This window comes from Geosmithia morbida, assembly GCF_012550715.1.
Source record: "Geosmithia morbida isolate 1262 chromosome Unknown scaffold_9, whole genome shotgun sequence".
In the NCBI taxonomy this organism is placed as follows: domain Eukaryota; kingdom Fungi; phylum Ascomycota; class Sordariomycetes; order Hypocreales; family Bionectriaceae; genus Geosmithia; species Geosmithia morbida.
The window spans coordinates 990246-1013500 of record NW_023336196.1 but is presented as its reverse complement, the minus strand read 5'-3'; the positions used below and the strand labels follow the sequence as shown (position 1 = coordinate 1013500).

The window sequence follows — 23255 nt, the reverse complement described above, 5'->3', positions numbered from 1 at the left end:
TTGGTCTAGTACGTTGATACATACGTCTAACTGGGTCATTTATTTTGTTAGTACCGTGAACTGTGAAAGGTTCGTCTAAGGCATCTTCTGTGGCATAGAAGTCCATGCATCATATAAAGCTTTTCGTTGCATGAAGCAAAAGTGTGGAGAGACAAGGACTAAGTGTGCCACTATCCTCATGAAATTAGCTTCTACTAGAGGATTGGCGAAAAGGTTACGCAAGTACACCTATTGATGATCACGCCCTAAGCTATCTTCATGGTTTCTCGGAATAAGCTGTATTACGCCAGGCTGATATACCGCTAAGCGGCACCGTCGGACCAAGAGTTATGGAGCCTATCTGTCCTCAGTATGGGCTCAGCATGTAACCATGGAGAATAAGATGGCTCAGACTAAAGCTTCAACCACCAATAACTTAGATAAATAGACTAAATAAGGGCAACCGCATACATTCACCGCGTGGCTGAAACCGTGCAGGCAGAGAATCATTCTTCGTAGTTGAAAACATGGCAAAAATTTTCAGATCTATTGCTGCTAGTATGAGACCCTCTAGAGCTTGCTTCCCACGGAAACATTTCCAGCACAGCAAGTCCGAACTTTCTCCTCAGGAAATGCAGCACTTGAGGTGTTATCAGAGTTGATATTTGAGGGCGGAACCCAAAGTGCCGGGTTTTTCACAAAGAAATTCGAGGCCCTAAGCATGACGCTCACCGGCTCGGCTGGCATAACCGGAAAATCTTCAGTGCGGGGGAAATGTGTAAGCCCAAACTGGATAAAACACACAATGTCTCGATTGACAATTGATTCTTCTTCCACCGCAAAATCCTCAATGGTTTTGTTGTATGGGTGGCCAACCTCTCCGGTGGACTGGCAGACATAATCACCGGCAGGGAAGATGAAGTGGTCTCGATACGGCACAACCCAGAGGCTTTCTCGGGCAAAGGCTGCACGCTTCCAAAGCATGCTGCCGGGTTTGGCGAGAAGTGCAGGGCAGCTGCTGTTGAGAATCTTGTACGCGACAGGCTTCTTAGCCACGGGATTCATGACATTCGGGTTGATAATGTCCCACGAGCGGCTCGTCTCGTGACAGTACCTTGCAGCACCGTCTTTTGCCGTGAGAAGGGGAGTTTTCTTGCAGTAGAACCCGTTTCCGTACAAGTTCTCTGGAGACCCCACCGGTGCATCGGAGGGGACAGCGTCGTTTTGAACGACAGAATTGTCTGAGCCGTCAACCGAAGGATCGACTCGAAGTGAGAAAATGTGTTGATGATTGTGTGCATTGACGCCCGGGGCAACCTCCGTACCATACGGGGCAGCAGACTCCGATGGATGCATGCAATACGTGTTCAGCATCCCGGTGAGCTTCATCTCGAGCTTGTAGGTTCCATCCAGCATGAACGTGTGGTAAAAGGCATACTCGTAATTAGCCGCGGTGATGATTTGAGAGACGATGAGTTTGCGGTCTCGGGCAGACACAGCAGTGCCATCACGGTAGTCAGTGTGCTTGTAGAGAATTCCGTTATCCTCCTCATGAATGCAAACTGCATTCTCAACAATTGCTGGGTCACCGCTGCTGGTGGCCATGATGGCATCCATGTAATGAATGGCACCTTTGCAATCGCATCCGAGCTTCAGCGAATTTGTCATGAGACCAGATCCGTACTCACCGACGTCGAAGGCATGCTTGCGGTGGTGAGGAGGATCAGGGTTACCGTAAGGTACCACCATCTCAACCACACTAATGCGGTTGAACAGAGAGCGATCACGCTTCTCATAAGGATCATATATGGAAACGTCGGAAAGGACGAGGCCCTCGCGATAGTTGAACCCAACGTGCATCTTGTATCCAGCCCAATTCAAGACGTTCCCATCCATGTGGAATGACACTCCCTCAGGCTGCGTGATGTTAATCGGCTTAAGCTTGGTCGTGTCGTACGAGTCTCCGATGAACTCAGGCATGTAGTTGTGCTCCTTCAAGGGCGGCAGTGTTCGCTCACCATTGACAAGTCGCACATCCACCGAGAGAACCTCTTCCTTCTCAGTGTCGACGACGACTGAAAAATCGAGAGGGTGGGCGTACTGGTTGTCAGAAGGTGAATTGCGGTAGTAGACAATGCCTTGCTGCAACCGGCGGTCCATCCCCCATCGATGGTCGAAGCCGATAGCCCAGGCATCGATGAACACCTTGTCCATATTGGTGATACCGACATCTCGACACGCCTGTATGACTCGCGCATCATTACGGGCCACCCGCTCGCATATGTCGAGATCTTCCAAGGTCAGAGTCGGTGCCACATGATAAACATCTTTCCAACCCTCCACAGCGGAGTGAGTAAGATTCACGATGACTTCGGAAACCTGGGCTGTGCCCTTCGAAATGACAATTGCAAACGCCTTGCGGTCAGGTTTTGAGCCCGTGCCATCACGGAAAGCAGTGTAAGCAGCTCTTTCCGGCTCGTACAGAGTGAGGCAGTTGAACTTGATGATATTGGGAGATGTGTACGCTTTGATTAGCTCCGACGCAACACGGATCTCATCAACCGACAATTGATCTGGTTTGTATTAGTGATGAGTAACGTGTATATGTAGACAGGTAGGAAGGAAAGTCCCACCTAGAGGATGGACCTGGCGTTGTCTTGACAAGTCCGGCACTGGATCATTGGGTTCTTTCCGGAAGATGGTGTAGCCAGCGATTGACGAAGAGTCCGGGATCATGATTGGGAAATGATCATACGCGAACCGTATTGGTATCCAGGAGGGGTGACTAGTTGGCGTGGGAGCTGAACAGACGGCAGAAATGTGAAGGAAAATGTTGGCTATCGTACGTTCTAAATAGTTGTCTTGATGTTCTTTTCCTCCATCTGTTCCCGCAAATTTTCGAGAGCTCCAGAAACAATGCTTATATAGGACTTTAACGCCTGAAGCTGTGTTACTAGGTTGAACAAAGTCCCAGTTTCATAACTTTGCCCCGCTGAGGCATGCCCTCTCGCCTCCACCAAAAAGGATTCACGAAGCGGCGATGGTGGGTCTGATTGGGTCTAGTATTGCTCATAATTGGGTATGCTAATGACACGAGTTTGTGAGTCGAGCGGTTGACTGGCCTGAGCAGCACAGGAGCCAATCCGGGTAGGAGTATAAAGCCGAGATAACGGATCGTCCCTGGCGCGGTTCGAATTTGGAAAGTTTTTGGTCCCTCATCGAACATGAATAGCACTCGAGTGGGGCATGATTTTAGGTGGAGAAACTCTGTACCTCTGTCGTTACGTTTTAGCATGTATTAATATGTAATGTACAAACATGTACGAGTACTCTGGTAACAGCTGGGCCGTATGAGCCGCGAGCAACCCCATATTATTACCTGTGATGATGATAACGCTAAAGCGGGCGTTATCGCCTCCTCCGTGTTGCACAGGATATCGTAATTAATGCTGCATCTTCTCCTATCTCTGATTGCCCTCCCATGATTGTATTAGTATATAATAACAAGAAAACAAATCGCGGCGCAGGATTTCATCTCTCCTCTGTCTTCGTCTTCTGCCAATGGGGCCAAGGTATGACAATGGGCTTTAGTCATTATTGATCTTACATTACAGCACCGACAACAAAAACAACAACGACGGCGACGACGACAACGGCAGTCATGCATACTGAAATTGAGTCTCAGCCGCCGCCCATACATCCTGCCCGCGACTCCCAGGTCGACCAGGATGCGGCAGACCTTGCCGAATTTGGCCATGAGCAGGCTCTCAGCCGCAAGTTCAGCGCCTGGAGCATGTTCTTCTTTGCTGTCAGCATCTTGGGAACTTGGTCCGTCTTCGCCCAAGACCTTAGCAGCGGCCTCACTAATGGTGGCCCTGTCACAATTCTCTGGGGTCTGGTGCTGGTGACCCTGTGCAACCTTTGCGTGGCCGTTTCCCTGGGCGAACTCTGCAGTAGCATGCCTACTGCCGTTGGCCAAGCATACTGGGTGGCGCGCATCTGGCCCAGCGAACTCGGCCGTTTCACTTCATACATGTGTGCCTGGATCAATACATTCGGATGGTGGACGATCGCAGCATCGCAGAACGCCTTCATGGCCGACTTCATCTTGAGCATGAAGGTTCTCTACACACCCGACTGGGCCTACGCCGGCACCGGGTGGATCAGTTTCCTCCTGTACGTCGCCATCACCATCTTCCTCACAGTCCTCAATATCGCCTTCGGTCGCCGCGACTACATTCTTCCATGGTTCAATAATTTCGTCGGCATCACATTCATCGCCCTCTTCTTTGTCTTTACCCTCGCCCCCGTCATATGCGTTGGGATCAAGGAGAAGCTTCAGTATCAGTCAGCCGGCTTTGTCTTTGGAGAATGGATAAACCAGACCGGGTGGAGCGATGGCGTCACTTTCCTTGTCGGCCTAGTCCAGGCTGCCTATGGTCTCACAGCTTTCGATGCTGCTGTCCATCTTGCGGAGGAGATTCCTGCGCCGCGGAAGAATGTTCCCCGCGTTCTGTGGTTGTCCGTGCTCATGGGTGCCTTGTCTGGATTTATTTTTATGGTTGCCTGTCTTTTTTGCATCCAGGATATAGATGCTGTCCTCAACTCAACCACCACTGGAACTGGATTTCCGTTCATTGACCTCCTGGTCCAAGTCATGAGCATCGAAGGTTCATCTGTGCTGCTTTCCCTGTTTATATTCAACGGCATTGGTCAAGCAGTCAGTATCATGACTACAGGCTCCCGCTTGACGTGGGGGTTTGCCCGTGATGGAGGCATCCCATGGAGCATATACTTCAGCGACATCAACTCTTACTGGCAGGCTCCGACTCGTGCGCTCTGGCTCCAGTGTGCTCTCGTCAGTCTAGTCGGCGTACTCTACACCTTTGCCGACACGGTCCTCGAGGCCATTCTCAGCGTTTCTACCATTGCGCTCACAGTATCTTATGCGATGCCCATCATCGTCCTTCTCGTTGTTGGTCGCGACAAGCTCCCCCCTGGTAGCGAATTTTCCCTGGGCCGCCTTGGGCCTCTTATCAACTGGATCTCCATTGCATACTGCGTCATCACCACCATATTTTTCCTTTTTCCATCGGAGCCCAATCCCACTGGATCCAGCATGAATTATGCCATCGCCGTCTTTGGTATAATGCTCGTCGTATCTCTCACATTTTGGTTCATTAAGGGTCACAAGACATATCTACGCATGGAGGAGGGGGAGGCTCGCCGGATTCAAGCCCGTCAACTTGAGTTATCCTATGTGCAGGGAATAGACAGTGGAGAGGGGGAGACTATTCAAGATTTCAAGAAGGCTGAATCAGTCTCGAATTGAGATTTTGTCATTTTAGATATCATAACCATCAATTTTCTTGCTCAATCCCATATTTTCGTTCCCAATATCGTACTTTGACTGTATGTACATGTACGAACCCCTCCCTCATGGTTTCATATGCATCTCCACATGACCTACTACAAATCCCCTTCCTTGCTCAATATGCTTCGAAACTTCGAACTGACTACCAGCAAATTGCATATACCTATACGCCCTAAAAAGCATGTAGGTAAATGTGAGGGTGTGGATTTTGCGCACTGGAGGTTCCGCTTTCAACTTGCCCAGACATTAGAAGTTCTTCGATATTATTACCCCATGTCCCCTCCTTCTATTCTGCCCCATAAACCTGGTTGGCCCCCGATGGATGTTTGAACCAAGCCCAATGCGGTAGTTTTTGTGGCCACCCTTCACCTTCAGGCATCGCCACTAGAAGGCGAATCTTTTTTCTTCACCAAGCCCCGCGCATCCCACCCATCCCACGCGCATTTCCCCAGGTTTGTCTTGCGTCAGCTCTACTTGGGTGCAACTTTTGCGATTGGGTGTCTTATCGTGACCACTGATACGTTACGTTAGCAGTCGTTTATCAGGATTTCCCAAGTGCGGCTAACCGCAGGGCCCACTCGGGTCGTGCAGCAGTAGATATGTATCCTGTATTTCGGTGGTTACGTACGCCCATCTCCAACCATTACTCGTACGTGTATCATCTTATCTTGGCTTGATTGCTTCACGGGTCAATAACGTCTTTTGAAGTGCACCCATGCCATAGTACCTTGTGCTCATGTTAAGCACATAGCCTTCCCCCACATGGTCCACGGGTATATGCGCATTTTCGACAGATGGCGCGTGTTCGGGTCGTCGAAGGCTCCTGCTGGCCGTGCAAAAAACGTCGGACCCGCTGCGACCTTGTCAAGCCTGTCTGCCAGCGTTGTGTCAAGATTGGTGCAAAGTGCGACTATAACTCACGGCTGATTCGATGGAGTTCGCGACCGAGTGTTCGCCATGTGCCGTCTCCCTACCAGGTTCCCGGGCTGGGACAGGATGGACTGATTTTTAGTGAGAAGCTTGCTCTCGATTACTTCCACTGTCGAGTCTGGCCGCTGCTTCAGACATCAGAGTCTCCATGTCCGCCGCCGCTTCCCGTTGCCCTCGAGTACCGCGTGGTGTTGCTGTCAGCATGTGTTCTCGCGGGCTCTCATCGCCTATCGCAGAATGGCGAGGTCGACCGCCATCGGTTCAATGCTAAGAGACTCGAGTGCCTTACGGCAATCAAGTCGGAAGTTGATGGATGTTGCGACGGCAGCCGCTCCGGCTCCCTCCTCGTCCTTCTATTTGCAGTTCTCCTTCTGTACCTCCACGACGGCTTCATGGACCCAAATCAAGAGGGATCGTCCACAGCCAGCCACCACCGAGGCGTCGCAGCAATTCTATCAGAACTGGGCGAGGTAGACAGAGTTCTTGTCTCGGCCCCAGAGTCCCTTCAAATGCTACTCTCCGAGTTCGTGTCGGCCGATCTTACGACTGCGCTCCTTCATGGAAAGGCACCTCTATACCCCCCATCGATATGGCACACTGTTGACCAAGGGGCAGTTTGGTGGGCTCGAGATCCCTGGAATAGACAGTCGATCGCTTCTGTCCTGCGCGAACTGTCTGCCCTTGCCTTCTACTATTCTTCCATTCGGGACGGGTCTGCACACCTATCCATGGACGAGGTGCGCGCCTTCGAAGAGGTGCTTCGCCCTGCTTACGCTTCGCTTGCTAAGCATACCGACAGCGAGGATAAGGCCTTAGTCAAAAGAAATATCGAAGCGGTCCACGCCTTTGCTTTGATCCGAGCCTTTCAACATACAGGCCTGATATATTTGTACCGGGCAATATGCGGGCTCCCTATTCTTCACCCTCTTGTCCAGCAACACGTGCGGTCTTGCCTTGACTGCATACTGGAGATACCGAGGCCAAATAAGGTCCTGAACTGCGCCATATTTCCGTTATGCGTGGCAGGCGCACATGCGCACCTCAGAGAACAACAAGAGGTATTCCTGGAGCTACTGGGCTTCCTATATGATAACATGAGATTTGCCTCGGTGCGGTCTGTCACTAGAGCCCTTGAAAGTATATGGGGTTCGCAAAATTTAATGGCGACATGGGCGGAAATGTTTTTTGATCTGAGCCACCACGTAATTGTTCTATAGCGTCGAGGAACATGGTCCGTGCATAGTCACCTACAGAATTCTGCTCTCAAGCTAGATAGACCAGTTCCAGGTTGGAGATAATAGTCATTGAACAAGTAATGTCAGTTGTTGGTCGGTTCCTTAGTATTATTATCGAGTGCTGTTTGTGGCACAATGTCCGGTAATAGCTGTTTACGTACTATTAATGCCTGAATGTATTACATGTTTCTTCTGAGAGTCGTATTATTATCAACCCCGCTCGTATCCTAACTCGCTATGACCCAACAAGGCAAGTTTTGTGCACCGTTGATTTTGAGCCGAGGGAAGATTCTTGCCTCTTTTGGGTACGTTTCGAGCCCAGCCCCGTGGAGATATCTCTCCTCGCGAATGGGCCTCCCGCAGCCACGAGTTGATAATCGTAGTCGTTTACGTAGCACAAACGCCAAACCGACGGGCACAGCATTGGTGGGTATCTGTGGACCGACAGATACAGTCCTCGTACATTTGGCACCGGAAGTGTATAACTCCGCACTAGACCTATAAAGCTAGCAGACCTCATTTGAGGTTTTTGCTACGCCAAAACATGTTGAGTTCATCATTGTGTATTCGATCATCGCATCGACTTGGCACTAAAGTTCCACGGGCTCGACGATTTCTGTGCACCATGGCCCAAGCAGTTGAACTTCAAGCACCCAACGGTCGTAAATATACGCAGCCAACGGGCCTTTTCATCGACAATGAGTTTGTTGCTGCGTCCAGCGGCAAAACTATTGCATCTGTCGACCCGGCGTACGTACCTAAAGCGAGAAGTTATCGGATGCGTCTAGCTAACCAAAGCAGAACTGAGACTGTCATTACCGAAGTGCAGGCTGCAGATGCTGCTGATGTGGACAAGGCAGTAAGAGCGGCGGATCGGGCTTTTCGCCGCGGCGCCTGGCCACGGACGAGTCCCACCGATAGGGGCCTGCTACTGAACAAGCTCGCGGACCTGATCGAGGAGAATCGTGAAATTCTAGCGACGATTGAAGCTTGGGACAATGGTATACTCATCTCCCCATTCTTTCCCTCGTGTCTCTCCCATTGCAGTCTCATTAACCAATTGGGTAGGGAAAACGTACTCGGAAGCGTTGGAAGGCGACGTTCCGGAGAGCGTGAGCTCGTTCCGTTACTACGCAGGCTGGGCCGATAAGGTGTTTGGGCAGACTATCAGCACCACACGGTTCAAATTTGCCTACACTATTCGTCAGCCCATTGGCGTCGTCGGCCAAATTATCCCCTGGAATTACCCACTGTCTATGGCAGCATGGAAGCTGGGTCCAGCCCTGGCGTGCGGCAACACGGTTATCCTCAAGGCCGCGGAGCAGACACCTCTGAGTGCCCTCTTTCTAGGCCGTCTCATTAAGGAGTCTGGCTTCCCCCCTGGCGTGGTTAACATCATCAATGGCCTGGGAGCTGAGGCAGGGGCCTCGCTCTCGGAGCATCCCCTAGTAAGCAAGATTGCATTCACCGGATCCACGGCAACAGCTACACATGTCATGAGCTCCGCCGCCAAAACGTTGAAGAATGTTACACTCGAAACAGGCGGCAAGTCCCCGCTCATGGTGTTTGACGACGCCGACCTCGAGCAGGCTGCTAGGTGGGCTCACCTTGGTATATTTTCCAATCAGGGGCAGATATGCACTGCCACTTCCCGTATCCTAGTGCAGGACACCATCTACGAAAAGTTCATGAAAATCTTCCTACACACTGTTAAAGCGGTCAGCAAGGTGGGAAGTCAATGGACCGAAGACACTTACCAGGGCCCCCAGATCTCCAGGGTGCAATACGACCGAATCCTAAAATACATTGAAATCGGCAAGGAGGACGGAGCGACTGTGGCCACCGGTGGCCATCCCATAAACGTTGCCGGGGATGGAAAGGGCTTCTTCATCGCCCCTACAGTCTTCACTAACGTGACACCAAACATGAGGGTGTTCCGAGAAGAGATATTTGGACCCGTGGTCGTTGTTTCCGTATTCAAGACTGAAGACGAGGCTCTTGAGCTCGCGAATAACTCGGCCTATGGCCTCGGGTCTGCAGTCTTCACTACCAACATTGAACGGGCACATAGGGTTGCCGAAAACGTTGAAGCTGGCATGGTATGGATCAATAGCAGCCAAGATTCGGACATTCGCATTCCGTTCGGAGGAGTGAAGCAGAGCGGTATTGGGAGGGAACTTGGAGAGGCCGGTCTGGAGGCTTATTCTCAAATCAAGGCTGTGCACGTGAATATGGGCAGCAAGATTTGAAGGATAGGATAGAGATATCTTACAAGGGCTATGACATAATAGGCGCATGGATTTAGACTATTCCATACCGTGACCAAGAATGTGGAGTGAACATATGCAAGGCTCGATGTTCTCGAGAGTAGTCTCTCGAGGTACAGAATAGTCCAAGGTGGCTTACCTGTGTTTACGAACGAGTAGCATACGTGTGGCGATATGAAATAGAGTCATCGTATCTCGAGAGATGATGTGTGGCGTCTAGTATTATTGCCATTTGTTTTCTTGGGGCACAGCGGTATGTTCGTTAACATTGTTTAATGATTCTATTTTTCTATTTTTGAGGATAGTTAATTCCCTTTTGTAAATTCATTCCGGCCATTTTCATTCCAGAGCCCCCAGGAGTTTGCAGAAGAATTATGTTAAATCTTCGAAAGATTGGTAGAACCATTCGATTTGTGATGGGGCTCTTGGCTATCAAAACTATTGCCTTTCCCCAGACGCGACTGAGTGAGCCCAGAAGGCCAAGAGAAGTTCTTCCACTCTCCAAGCTGTGGCCACATCCTCTCAGCGACCATGGATGATATCATCTCCCTCTTGCGAAGCTCGGCGTCAGTCGCAGACTCCTCGACGACACTACACCACGTGTTCCACGTCTCATCGAGTTCAGAGACGGTTGATACACCTATGACGCTGATACCTAGCCGCGTCGACTGCGGCGCAACTTGGCCTCTATGCCTGACTGGGACGGCCCAGGTGCCAAAGGAGCCCCCAATCTTGGCCCAATGTTCCATGGACCAGTGGATGCATACCTGTTCAAGGCGCTCCCCATCCGCCTCGGCGACGTACCTGAGTTCGTTACACACACGACGCAGCTCGTGCGGCGCAGGGTGCCACAGCGCCATGGGGCCGGCATCAACACCTCGTGTAGTCAGCAAGCCCATGCTCAGCAGGCTTGCGTTCAGCAGGCACTCGACACCAGCGTCTGCAAACTTTTGGAGCAGGGCAGGCTCCCCCAACTTAGTATTCTGCACACAAAAGTGACTGTAGGAGAGGACAGCGTCGAGTGGCTCCCCCGTCTCCCGCAATATCATCTCAGCCAGGGACGCCAAGACCTCCACAGGGTATCCACTAATTCCCACGTAGCGCAGGAGCCCCTCTTCGTCACGGAGTCGTCGAAACTCGCGGACAGCCTCGAGGACCTCAGCAGGGGTGACAAACTCGACATCGTGGGCGTATACAAGATCGAGATAGGGGGAGTGTAACCGGGACAGGCTGCGGCGCACAGATGCGCGGATGGAGGCTGGGGAGTAGTCGAACGTGTCAGCGGCGACGCGGCCGGCCTTGGTAATGAGCAAATAAGATGATCGTGGGGCGTTGATAGACTCGAGCGCGTCTCCGAGAAGAATCTCAGACGGCCCGTAGTATGGCGATGTATCAAATGCGACGATCTTATGGTCGAGGAGGGCACGTCGTACGATGCGCTCGTAGGGCATATGTGTAGGATCAGGGTGGTATTGCGTGTTGAATGTCGCGGTGCCGAGAATCAATGGGGGCAGGACAGTCGAAACTGGGGGTATTGTAGAGGCCATGGCTGTCTGACTAGCCGACGGCTGATCGCAACGAGCTCTAAGGTACTCTGCTCCGGTTGTGTCTAGAGCTTCTGTCACAATATATGAATTGTGACCGTTTGGTGGACAAGCGCTCGCTAATAAGATGAAGGAAAATCAGGTGAGGTTGACAGGAACGAGTTTTGTCACCGAAATAAGTTGCTCCCTTCTACAGAAGTTACGGTGCTAGCAATAGCTAAGGGTTCCTTCCTATTCGTACGTCGCCGAGAAAACTGGCCGCTAACAGAGTCTAGGTAGCTTATCTCGGGGGATTCGTGGCACTAGGTTGTGACTGTTACGCGGGAGCATGAACGTCCCAGGCATAGGCAGGCGCTAAAGGTCACTGTGATTCATCACCAGTTTAGGGTCCTCCCGCTGCGGCCAGCCCCACGTACTTTGGGTACGAATAAATAACGACAAATAAAAATCATTTAAGATTGCTATGTCGAATCAAATAGATGAATAAGCCACCGGAAGAAGTTATTCCGATACGATTAGAGCTTTCCCCTAATAAAACGGAACACCTAAGCTCGTCTATATATCAATATAGTAAGGATAGTATTAGATATAATACTATAAACGGTAGGATTAATATAATAGTTAGACTATATAAATAGGATAATAAGGTTATTAATTAAAGAGAAGACACTAAGAGATTGTTCAATAATATAATATCTATACAAGAATGAGCACTATAAATACTATTAACTTATATATATTGGTAGGGTAAGTATTATATAGTATTAAATATTATTATTACGGTCCGTTATGCGACCTTCACGTGCACCCTATATTTTTTTTCTTACTTATTAATATACTTACTTACACGCGATTATACCGCTTTAGTAACAATCACCACGAATTACCTTAAGGGCGATTACTACGATTATTATTAAATCGAATGTTTACCTATAACCGATTAATATAGGTACCGCCTAATCGCCTAGTATATAGTTAACCTCATTTCTATAGCCTAGTCACTCTTTACCTAGCTATTAATAATATAGTTAACGCTTCTTCTAAAACCCTAGTTCCTTTTAGTAGTAGTACCTACGACTATAACTGCCTTATTGCTTAGTTTAACGCCCTAACGGCCTCGCTAATATAAAACGATATCATCTCTATCTAGCCTATAGCTTAGAGTTGACCCAAACGTCACACAATCTTTTTCCTTCCTTTTTGATCTCTTTTTTTTTTATTACGACCCGTTATGCGGCCTTCTATTACGGCCCCCGTTATGCGACCTTCACGTGTACCCTATAATTTTCTTACTCATCACTAGCGTTTCTACTTACACGCGATCACTTAGTTCTAAGTAACGATCATTGCGATCGCCTATAGGATCGTAGCGACCACTAGAACGATCGTTATAATCGCCTCACGAATACTAGCGATCGCCTAGTATATAGTTAACCTTATTTCTATAGCCTAGTCACTCTTTACCTAGCTATCAATATAATAGTCAACGCTTCTTTTAGAACCCTAGTTCCTTCTATAATTAGCACCTACGACTATAACTGCCTTATTGCTTAGTTAGACGCCCTAACGGCCTCGCTAACATAAAACCGACACTTCTCTGACTACCCTGTAGCATAGAGTCGTACTAACCGTCACACCTTCACGTGCACCCCACTTTTTTCTTAACTATTCCACTACTAACGATCTGCCTAGAGGAAACATTACGACATAGTTCACTACGTCTTCACGTGAACCACTAGTGAACTAGCAACTAATTTACTAGCTATTTACCTATAATAACGGTAAACTATATAGTATATAGTTAACCTTATTTATATAGTATAGTCACTCTTTACTTAACTATTAATACAATAGTTAACGCTTCTGTTAGAACTAGTTCCCTAATAATAAGCACCTGCGACTATAACTACCTTATTGCTTAGTTAGACGCCCTAACGGCCTCGCCAATATAAAACCGACACTTCTCTGACTACCCTATAGCCCAGAGTCGTACCAACCGTCACATTTTTCTATCCCTTTCTTTTCTTTCCTTCTTAGATAACCTCTAGTTAAGTGGGCTACTTAGTCTTTTCTATTAGTGAGGGGCACTTATTATACTTTTACTATGTACTTTTTCTATAGATTAGGTAAGTAGGACTCGACTATAATAACGTTAGGTACATCCCTCCTCGCATAGACAACCAACTAATAATGTACACACACACCGATAGACTACAAGAGCATACAAAAGAGAAACGACCTCTTTTTATGTGACAAGTGGGAGCAATTCTTACGCTTCGTTGTAATGTGGCACTTACTAAATAATAACCTCGCTTAATAACCTCGCTATTCTACTTATACGGTCTAACTCTTATATCGATCCTAATGTTTGTAGTGTTAGATCTAATACCGCCCCTACTAAATCCCTTTATAGGACGAGCTCTGCTGTCTTAACTAGTATATGGCGGAAAAATATGACACGTAGTGTAAGTGAGTGTTATGAAGATAAGTAAGAAAAATGAGGTTGCACATCAGGGTCGCAAAATGGGTCGCAATAGATCCGAATAACCTCTTCCGATGGCTTATTCAGCTGTTTGATCCGACAAGCCTTATGCTACCAACACTTGATCAAGATACTTGAAGTCCCATATATAGATATGTTACGTATCTCGTGATGCCATCATGTTGTGAAAAATATTATATGTAGTCTATATGTATCTAGGATGACAGGATTTGAAAATTCCGCACAATAAACCTTTCGTGAGTCAATGAGCCGCGGGAGTGCTTGCACGGCACATGCGGCCATCGTTAGCAACATCCCAGACCTCACTCCCAACACCGGTCTGGACGTAGAAGAGAGAACAGGGGTCATATTTGTTCTTGATCTTCAGCAGCTTGGCATAGTTGGAGCCGTAGAAGGTTTCCTGGAAGTTCTCCTGCTGGAAATCAGCCTCGTTCATGTAGGCACCGGCACCAGGGGTGGCGGCCTCGATGACGGGCTGGATTTCTTGAGTAATGCGGTTCTGCTCGGCAACCATTTCCTCAAAAGGGACGTCAAAGCTGTAGGGAAGAGTCAGGGATGACTGAACAATAGAGTCTCTCCACTGAGGCAGGACCGCATTGGAGCCGTTCTTGCCGAACTTAGACACGTCCATCCCGACGCCGATGAAGGTGACGTTCATCTCGACCATCTTGCGAGCGGTAGGGCCGAATTCAGACAGTAGCGCACGCGGTATGAGACGACCTCCGAAAAGCTGAGTGCCGACCTGGATATTTCCAGCCGGCGAGGGACCCCAGTAGTTGTCGTAGTGCTCATGATAGCTGGAGAACTCCGTCACGGTGGGCTCAAATGGGAGTCCGAGAGCTGTGACGGCGTCGGAAAAAGGCTGGAGAATCTCCTTGACCTGTGCGGCCGACTTTCCGTAGGCTGTCATGGCAGGAACCTGGAAGAAGCCAGTGCCGAAGAAGTAGATGATCATGACGCCAGAGTCGACAATATCAGGGAGCGCAGCGTGGAAGGCATCGATGACGTCGTAGATCTTCTCGGGGTTGTCCGAGGGGGCAGATATGAGGAACTTGGAGCCTCCGACCTTGGCGTCAGGGTGGGCCTGGACCGTCATGGACACGACGACACCGTAGGTACCCGGGCCACCACCACTCAAGGCCCAGTATAGGTCAGTGTTCTCTCTGCGAGATGCCGTAACAAAGGCGCCGCTAGGCGTGACGACCTCGAACGAGAGGGTGTTGTCGGCTGAGAGGCCAAACTCGGTGCAGAGGGCAGAGTGACCTCCACCCTGGGTGTAGCCGCCGGCGAGGCCGACGCTAGGGCACTCGCCAGTTACGACAACGAGACCGGCATCATGAGCAGCATCAAGAGCCTCATAGCCTTGAACACCAGCACCGACCTTGAGAGCCTTTCCCTTGTAAAAGGCATCGTCCCAATCCAGGACCTCCGTGCCCTTGAGGTGGTGGGTCCAAATGGCGAGAGCACCGGCTCCGGTCGAGCGGCCAGTGTAGTCATGCCCGGTATTGCGAATGACGAGGCGGATGTTATGCGAATCAGCGAATCTTATTGTCTTGCGGATATCATCGGAAGAGGACACGGCGACTGAGTAGACGACGTAATTGCCCAGAGTACAGGGTGTGCTACGGGAAGTGAACGGATCGCAGCTCGCATTGGCAAAGAGAGGTGCCATGACAGACGAGGAAGAGTTCACGCTGTGAAACGGTGCGCTTGTCAGTCGTGTCGCAAGGGAGTTTCAGTGGGGAGAAAATATATAACTCACTGCACACTTGAGTAAAGCCACTCGTCCTGGAGCTCTGTGCAGAGTGCCTCATCATACGTGTCGCCGTGACAGGGCGACCCAAGCGGTACAGTGGCCACCAGGCGTCCTCCGACGGTAGAGTTGAACTTGGACCATTCCTCGGCTGAGGGCCAACAGTCATCCTGGGGGAGACACTTGCAGGAGGATGTGTCGCGCGGTTGAATAGATACCGCAATTGCGGCCTTGGCCGCAATCAGCAGAGAAAAAGCAGACAAGAGCATGATCGCAGTGGGTTAAGGATACAATCTGGAGAGGCGCGTGGAGAGGAGGAAAAAAGAAGAAAAGAGGTAAGCGGCGGAAGGCGATTGAAATAACACGACAGACCCCGTTGGGCTCAAGACATGCGGCGTGGCCGCAAAGACAAGGAGCGTTATTCGTACGACCGAACAAATGTGTTAGACGAGAGCCTGGCGTTGCTTAGTGCCTCGTGCTCGCTCACCTGAGCTGACCAGATGGTAGAAGGATTCCGCGTGTTCGGACATTAACAACGAACATTGGGCGCCACCATTCATGCTGCACGCCCATGCATATTCCAGGCACGCTACCAGTACAAGTACCAAGGAACCCACTTGTCGTGTCCCATAGACTAGTGATCGATAAAGGATGAGCTCCGAGTGACGGACACATAACGCTCTGAGGATTGAGGCTATTCTTTGCGGAATACGAATAATACAACGCCATCAGAGGTCTTTAGTTCCATGCGTACACGTATCGTCCTACCGGATATGCAATATATTGTTACTAGGACGTGTTATCGGGGCTGAGCTCTTCTTGGCCTTAATAGCAACTAGGATCCCGATATGAAACTATTGAAGGGCTCGAAAAGACCGACAATGGGCATCGGAGTATGGGAATGCATTGTGTCCAAGTCGCAAATAAGAGTCCGCAATACGTCGTATCACCCCACTGGAGTCCCTGTGCATCCATGATCCGTGCGCCGGTGCCTGGCGACAGTACTACATGAACGGGGGGCTACTAAACCACCCCGGCTTCCTCCGTACTCAGCATCATCATTTTTGACTCGCTCGCCCACCTAGTGCGCTTTTTGTTATTGACCGACGGATCCTCCAGTCGGTCGGCTGATCGGCACCTTTGTCCATTGCCGCCGATCCCTACTTGTGGGAGAACCATGCCTACTCGCGTACAGTCCCACGAGGCTACGACCTCAATCGAGCATCGGCGGCTGTGGGCGACGGTGGCCGTCATTAGCAAAAAATCCCCAGTACTACAAGTACGAGCTACGTTATCATCCCGGACGGCAAATATAACAAACTGACGGAGTGGCGCAGATAGTCTCCTACTCCAATGCTGGGCAGGATCGAAAGCCGTGGGGGGGTTCACTTAAGAGAAACTCGCTTGGCGCATTTTACGTGATTGATAGCGTTGAAGGGCTTGGGACGACGGCTTGTGTTTTGTGTGTGTAAGCAAGTGGGGTGGCTGCAGTAGATGTACCTATCGGCTTTGTTAGTTCTTACGTGGTTTCTTCTAGTTGCAGTCTAAGGGATCGTCAATAACAGACTTTGACTGGTCATATGCGTACCGATCCACCATGTGTCCGGCCCTGCATGACGGAACTGCCTTCTCTTACTGGCACAGGCGGATCAGCAAAATCCGCACTTATTTCGTATGTTATCCATACGGGGCGATTCCACAACATTTCGCCGCATACGGATGTCCGTGGAATACTTGAGGAAATGTAGCACAGATGCGCTCACGCCGCACAGATACCACTAGACGACAACTAGACGACAATCCGGTCACTCTAGCCACACACTCTCACGTTACGTGAGAAGTCTACTAACTTGTCCCAAATGCCCTTGCAAAAGGCCCATACATGGAATCTGCTAGGTATTATTACAGACAAGATTGCGTTCCATCCGATGCGCCTCCTGGGCGCTTTTAGCTTGTTCGTATACGGCATCGCGCACAACATTTGCACTTTTAGTGTCGGGACGAGGCACCATGAGATTGCTGAAGGCTAAGAAACTCCACGCTTGGCAATTCTGCATGTATACATGTGCTTGGTATATGTAGTACTGCATATGGATTACATCAACGCTGGACAGACAGCAGCCTGAAAAATGCCCCTCAGTACTCACTCTAGTCAGCCTCTAAGCCTAGGTTAGCAGAACCATGCCATGTGGGTGGAAATGTCACGCGGAGGGCATCCATAAGCCATGTGTACGTGGGAGAAGGATGCTACGAAAATCCCGATCCATGTCTGCGACTAAACGTGTTCCGCCATCTTAGAAGTTAAGCCCTTTTGGGCCACATTGATAGCCACACAGTTGTAGCTCAGGGAGAAAACTACAAGAGAACACTTGTCACGCGAATCCCATTCCCCTGCATAACTTTTGTCGCAAAAGACACCTGCTTTTCTCTTCCTTTTAATCGACTAGACTCTCCCGATTCTGGCCAGTCCAGCAAGGGATAAGAGACAACTAGTCGGCAAATTTTGGATCAAGAAAACCCTCAAGAAAAAAGACTGAAGCAATATGGCTTGGGTCTTCAACACACCAGAAGGGACGCCGACTGATGGTCCGACCCTAACTGGAGCCGGACTGGCTATGACTTCGCTTGCCATCGGGACGATTTTCGTGCGCCTATACGTCAGACTCCTCATAGTCAAAGCAACAGGATGGGGTACGCAGGAACGATTCAACAGGGTCTTTTTTCCAAAGAAAAAAAAATGAGGTTGCTAATGAGGGAACAGATGATTACGTTGTTGTTATTTCAGGGGTATGTATGCCTACGACGGGTTGGAACTCATGCGCTGCGATGGTTAGACATGAGGCTGACAAGAGACTCACGACAGATCGGAGCTGTTGGCTATACAATCTGCACTGTGATCCGTACGTCTTCACCTTCTATAAGACCCCCATGGACTAGGCAGACCTCTAACTCGAGTTTATAGAAACAAGATGGGGCCTTGGACTCGACTCACTCGATGATTTCCCCCCGGAAAACATGTATAACTTCGGGCTGGTAAGTCGCATTACCTTCTTTATGATCTAGAGCAGGTCATGAAATCAACCTACTAATGCTTTTGCAATAGCTGCAATACATAGGCGCACCGTTGTACGTACTAGCTACCTGAACCCTTCGTGCCACAGTCTGTCGATTCTCACAATACCTTTACGTTTTAGCTACGTCCTTGGGATCTGGTGCTTCAAGTTAAGCTTGTTGCTCTCTTATCTCCGATTCATGCCTAAGGGGGTATATCGAATATCCTGTATCGTTCTCTGCGTGCTTGTCATGGCAGCGCATATCGCCTTCATGTGCATATTCATCTTCGGATGCATTCCTGTAATATCATGGAAATCCTTTGTATCTCCTTATTCTGTGTGGACCGTGAGCTGACTGGTTTAGATTGCTATGCAATGGGACTCGACCGTTACCGGAAAATGCGTTGACTTGGTCACCTTCTATTTGACCTTCTCATCCTTGACAATCGTCATGGACGTCATGGTGTAAGTTTCCCTTTCCGTACCGAGTGATGTACGATACATGAATGATATTGTGGCTAATCTTTACCTCAATCCAGTCTACTCTTCCCGTTCCCCGTCCTTATAAAATCAAGGATTCAAACACGCAAGAAGGTTGTGTTGCTAGGCCTTTTTGCACTTGGGATTTTTGTCACAGTCATACAGAGCATTCGAATCCAAACCATCAAGAACCTCAAAAACCCGCTCGACTCTGCCCCATCCATTATTTGGTCTCTTGTGGAAAATGACATTGGAATCATCATTTGCAACATTCCCACCATGTCACCACTCATCAAGTATTTCTCCGAAAAGACAAGGAGTGGAACCGGATCCAAGTCAAGACAGACCGGCTCTGAATACGTTATGAAGTCGTGGAGGAGTGGCAAGGGAGGCATGCAACCTCTGGGAAGCGGAGTTGATCCAGAGTCTGAACCTTCAGGATCAGGCGTCACTATCCCCCAACATAGGGGTGACCAAAGCTCCCACGTGGATGCGAGCAAGGACGATGGGGGAAGTGGGGAATACATTCTAGAGTCCTCAGGAATTATCAAGACGACTGATGTGGTCGTCACCAGCCGGCGGGCCGCTTGGAACGGCGACAGGGAGTCGATTTCTGATTCTGGGCATACCACTCCGGGAAATACTGAAACCTCTGGTTTAAGGAAAACGGATGCGCAATCCTGGTAGACGACCTGTTGTCTATTATTTTATGAACTTTATTCTACGACCAGTCATTATATGGGGTACATTGGGTCTATCGGATTGTCCAGCCGGAGCGTGTGGCTGCATTTTTTGTGTTGTTTTTTTTTTCTTTTTTTTTCTGTTTTTAGTTTCTGTTTTCCTATACTTATTTACGATAATCCATGGAGTATATATTAAGTGGTCGGTGCAAGGCCCCATCAATGGACATGATATCCCTCTTTGATCAGAAATCTAAACATTGAAAATTATGATATCAATCTCTCAAACACTTTCGCCACCAATTCACAGGAGACACTCGAACACAATGGGCTTGATAGATGGGGACATAGAGAATAGGGAAGTAGAGTGGATCAAGATCCCTTCAGCTATGGTAATATCGGGCTGGCTGGCATCCGAACCCATCAAGCGATCCGTTAGGCGGGTACGGTTAATTCACATTCAATTACGGGCCCCCTGAAGTATTTATTACTTCAATAATACAAGGCATATCGACAATCCGGTATGTAATTCCTTTTCAAAATCCACCATTGGGATGAATTGGAACCTTGGTATATCCATCCATTGATACGCTTGTCGAAGTTGTGGTAGGCAACCTCGACCTTGTCCATACTAACTTCATGGAATACCATAAAGCTTGGCTTCGCCCTGCCCTTGATGATTAAGTCACAGAGGTATTGACGATTATAGGTCTTGTTGTTGTTGTACTGTCAAACTTTGGGTGGCAGCCCTTACAGAACTGCATTCAGCGTGTGTTCTTACCATGCCTTTTGGCGTTGGAGAGACGCAATACCTCCCCGGATAGCTTCCTGAAGGTCAAGAGGACCTTTTTTTTTTGCTGCTGCTGCTTCAAATAGTCCAAGGCCAATTGTCAGCTTGTAACGAGATATATGTATGTCAATGTGGAGGGCAGGGAACTGACCTGGGAACATGGAGTCCAGGGATACCACGCAAGCCCTCGTCACTTTGATCACGTTTTCCATGACGATGTTATGCTGGGCTGCTCCGAGGCACCACCTGGCCTACAGCTGGGTAACCAACACAATCCATGCAGCGGTCGGCACAACCGCCATTGAGCTTTTCAATCTGCTCCACAGCGTCTCCCTTTACTAGCATCGAGAGGGGTGCAGTCAATTCTGGCAGCTGTATCTAGGTGCTCAGGAACACGGTCAATGACGTAGACCCGACTAGCGTTGCGGATTGCAGCTGAGTACGCTGCCACGAGACCAATAGAACCAGCACCAAAAATCGCGACAGGCTCCAGACTGGGAACCAGATATGTCGACGCTGTGCGAACCTGTACTGAGTGCCAGCCTTTTATGTCCCCTTCTTTGGCCAGCCCCCTTTCTTTTCTTCTCGCAGAATCATGATCATCTAAGTCATCGAACAACATACCTGTAGGGGGAATGTCGGCAGGAACAATGAAAACAGCTTCGTGCTCTTTTCTCGGCGGTAGGATCAATGTTGTGGAATCGGCGTACGAGATGCGGATACTGGACTTGGCCTCCTCCATAAGGTCCCATGGCGACATATCCTACAGACCAGTGAGTTGTCGACACTGCACCAAGGTTTGAAGGGCCCAATCTTACCATAGACACCACCAGAAAAGCCTAGATTGACGCCGGTGCAAAGGGCCGTCTTCCCTTCTTTGCAATCGCGGCATCTTGCGTCTGCAACGTTTGATGGAATAACGATCAGGTCGCTCTTCTTCGATAGTTTCGCACCATTCCCAAGCTCTTCAAGGATACCCGTATTCTTATAGCCTGGACCATTTTAGCAATTCGATCCAGCTGGCACCGCATTCTGGGACTCCAATCCTATCGAAAGTGATTCCCGGCTCGCTCTTCCGCTGTCCGCCTTTTTTATATACTAATGTCGCGTGATAGTATCAGTCGCATATCAATACCTACTACGCATCACTTTAGCCCTCACCGTAAATCGGAGCCGCAGATGGCAGCCTGTGAACCAAAGTGAGAAATTTGAAGTCTCATGATATACGGTAAGACCAAAACATACTATCGTTACTTTAGCCTGATGTCATCAGGGTTTTTGATCTTCAGTTTATCAATCTCTCTCACGGCGGCCTTATTAGGTTCAACGTAAACAATGGCCTTCATGATATGAGTGATCATCTTTGTATAGTGTTAGATACCGGTGAAAAAAAAAAGATGGGGACTGTTGGTGTCTCAAGCAAGCATATAATAATTGCATGGACTCAGATGTGCGCAGACTAGATCGGAGTCTGGCCCGATGAAAGCTGCAGGGTGTTATTAATACCCCCATCTGCCCGCCGCCCGCCGCCCCTTGGGCCACAGCCATCGCGTCGTCGGTGCCGTCGCCGCAGAACATGACATACTTGTCGGGGTCCTCCATGAGCGCTGTCACGTAGTCCCGCTTGTCGCTTGGGCCTTGCTCGGAAATCGCCTTGCCTAGCGGGCGTTCGCCAGGTCTTTCTCCTCGGAAAGCAAGCGTCATCATGTTTTAAATGCAGACATAAAATCCAGCCTTATCCAAGCCGAAGTTTCGAGCAACACTCGTCATAGTTCCCAGATATATTTTGCCCTTCCATCATAGTCTGTTGGGTGATTCCTCTCTGGGGGGGTCCATGTATTGGCTGCTTCCCCGCTCGTACTTGAAACCTATCAGGTGTTTTTCTCCGCTTCGCTATCTCGCTGTTTGACCACTCGCGTGGGATAGAGAAGACCAGAGTTTGTGGAGAAGTGGGTGCCTTACAAGAGGGTAGCAGTAGCTACTCACTCCGCGCATCAATTCACGTCAAGGTGATTCCTGATTGACAACTTTATTTCTTTGGTAGACGCTAGGGGCCACGGGGAAGATGTGCCACGAGACGCATAGCAACCGTTTTCTCTAACCGTTGCGCCACATATCACGTAATAATCACAGACGTTCCTGAGCGAGCGAGTTGTGCCGTGTCTCTTCTGCACCATGAGGCTTTTATTAACACCGTGCTTCTTGGGATTCTGTTGACTGCAGATATATCACGTCATATGGTCCGTTGTGAGCGCCCATATATCGGAATCAAGAGGACAAGGCGCTGTATGACAAGGATCCTCCCCTAATTCAGTGCCACAAGCGCAGTTCCCAATCCAGTATTCATTAATTATATTCTTTAACGAACTGCCAGGTCCACTATGCTCCAATTAGGACGTTCCAGTCATAACAGTGTCCCGAACCCGAGGTCCTGGTCTTGAGCCAGAAAGGATGTCCATTGAAAATCTATGGGAGAAGGTGATTGGTGCTCACGTCAGGGTCATGACGCAGAGCCGAAGCACCAATCATTTTCATTCCAGAGTACAGGCCCTACCCATATTACAACTCGTACAATGCTATTCAGACTTTCAGTGATGTAGCTGACTCGAAGGGTAGGCGGCTATAGAAATTGCTTGATGCGTTTTGTACTAGATGCTTCGGAATGGA

The 23255-nt window shown here is 49.3% G+C and overlaps 9 protein-coding genes across 9 annotated transcripts; 4 read left to right on the top strand and 5 right to left on the bottom strand.

Annotated features, from left to right (window-relative positions):
• Positions 1-549: 549 nt before the first annotated feature.
• Positions 550-2715, bottom strand: GMORB2_7830 (primary-amine oxidase; the record flags this gene model as incomplete). The annotated part of the gene is made up of 2 exons (XM_035469795.1): positions 550-2552; positions 2613-2715. The coding sequence occupies 2 exons, from the start codon at positions 2713-2715 to the stop codon at positions 550-552; spliced, it is 2106 nt and encodes a 701-aa protein (XP_035320889.1).
• Positions 2716-3640: 925 nt separating this feature from the next.
• Positions 3641-5311, top strand: GMORB2_7829 (Amino acid transporter; the record flags this gene model as incomplete). Its single annotated transcript, XM_035469794.1, has 1 exon — positions 3641-5311. The coding sequence occupies one exon, from the start codon at positions 3641-3643 to the stop codon at positions 5309-5311; it is 1671 nt and encodes a 556-aa protein (XP_035320888.1).
• An 836-nt stretch (positions 5312-6147) lies between these two features.
• GMORB2_7828 (Pfam:DUF3468) lies at positions 6148-7500 on the top strand (the record flags this gene model as incomplete). Its single annotated transcript, XM_035469793.1, has 1 exon — positions 6148-7500. The coding sequence occupies one exon, from the start codon at positions 6148-6150 to the stop codon at positions 7498-7500; it is 1353 nt and encodes a 450-aa protein (XP_035320887.1).
• A 643-nt stretch (positions 7501-8143) lies between these two features.
• Positions 8144-9767, top strand: GMORB2_7827 (aldehyde dehydrogenase (NAD(P)+); the record flags this gene model as incomplete). The annotated part of the gene is made up of 3 exons (XM_035469792.1): positions 8144-8268; positions 8320-8519; positions 8587-9767. 3 exons carry the CDS (start codon positions 8144-8146, stop codon positions 9765-9767), a joined length of 1506 nt encoding a protein of 501 aa, XP_035320886.1.
• Positions 9768-10162: 395 nt separating this feature from the next.
• GMORB2_7826 (Aldo/keto reductase family) lies at positions 10163-11332 on the bottom strand (the record flags this gene model as incomplete). Its single annotated transcript, XM_035469791.1, has 1 exon — positions 10163-11332. The coding sequence occupies one exon, from the start codon at positions 11330-11332 to the stop codon at positions 10163-10165; it is 1170 nt and encodes a 389-aa protein (XP_035320885.1).
• Positions 11333-14073: 2741 nt separating this feature from the next.
• Positions 14074-15854, bottom strand: GMORB2_7825 (FAD/FMN-containing dehydrogenase; the record flags this gene model as incomplete). The annotated part of the gene is made up of 2 exons (XM_035469790.1): positions 14074-15541; positions 15595-15854. 2 exons carry the CDS (start codon positions 15852-15854, stop codon positions 14074-14076), a joined length of 1728 nt encoding a protein of 575 aa, XP_035320884.1.
• A 2274-nt stretch (positions 15855-18128) lies between these two features.
• Positions 18129-19805, top strand: GMORB2_7824 (uncharacterized protein; the record flags this gene model as incomplete). Its single annotated transcript, XM_035469789.1, is given in 6 exon segments — positions 18129-18276; positions 18548-18618; positions 18689-18711; positions 18780-18984; positions 19003-19103; positions 19178-19805. The coding sequence occupies 6 exon segments, from the start codon at positions 18129-18131 to the stop codon at positions 19803-19805; spliced, it is 1176 nt and encodes a 391-aa protein (XP_035320883.1).
• A 485-nt stretch (positions 19806-20290) lies between these two features.
• On the bottom strand, positions 20291-20800 carry GMORB2_7823 (Alcohol dehydrogenase GroES-like domain; the record flags this gene model as incomplete). The annotated part of the gene is made up of 3 exons (XM_035469788.1): positions 20291-20524; positions 20580-20626; positions 20740-20800. 3 exons carry the CDS (start codon positions 20798-20800, stop codon positions 20291-20293), a joined length of 342 nt encoding a protein of 113 aa, XP_035320882.1.
• A 98-nt stretch (positions 20801-20898) lies between these two features.
• On the bottom strand, positions 20899-21734 carry GMORB2_7822 (Alcohol dehydrogenase GroES-like domain; the record flags this gene model as incomplete). The annotated part of the gene is given in 3 exon segments (XM_035469787.1): positions 20899-21351; positions 21360-21580; positions 21728-21734. Coding segments are annotated over 3 exon segments (681 nt in total).
• Positions 21735-23255: the final 1521 nt, after the last annotated feature.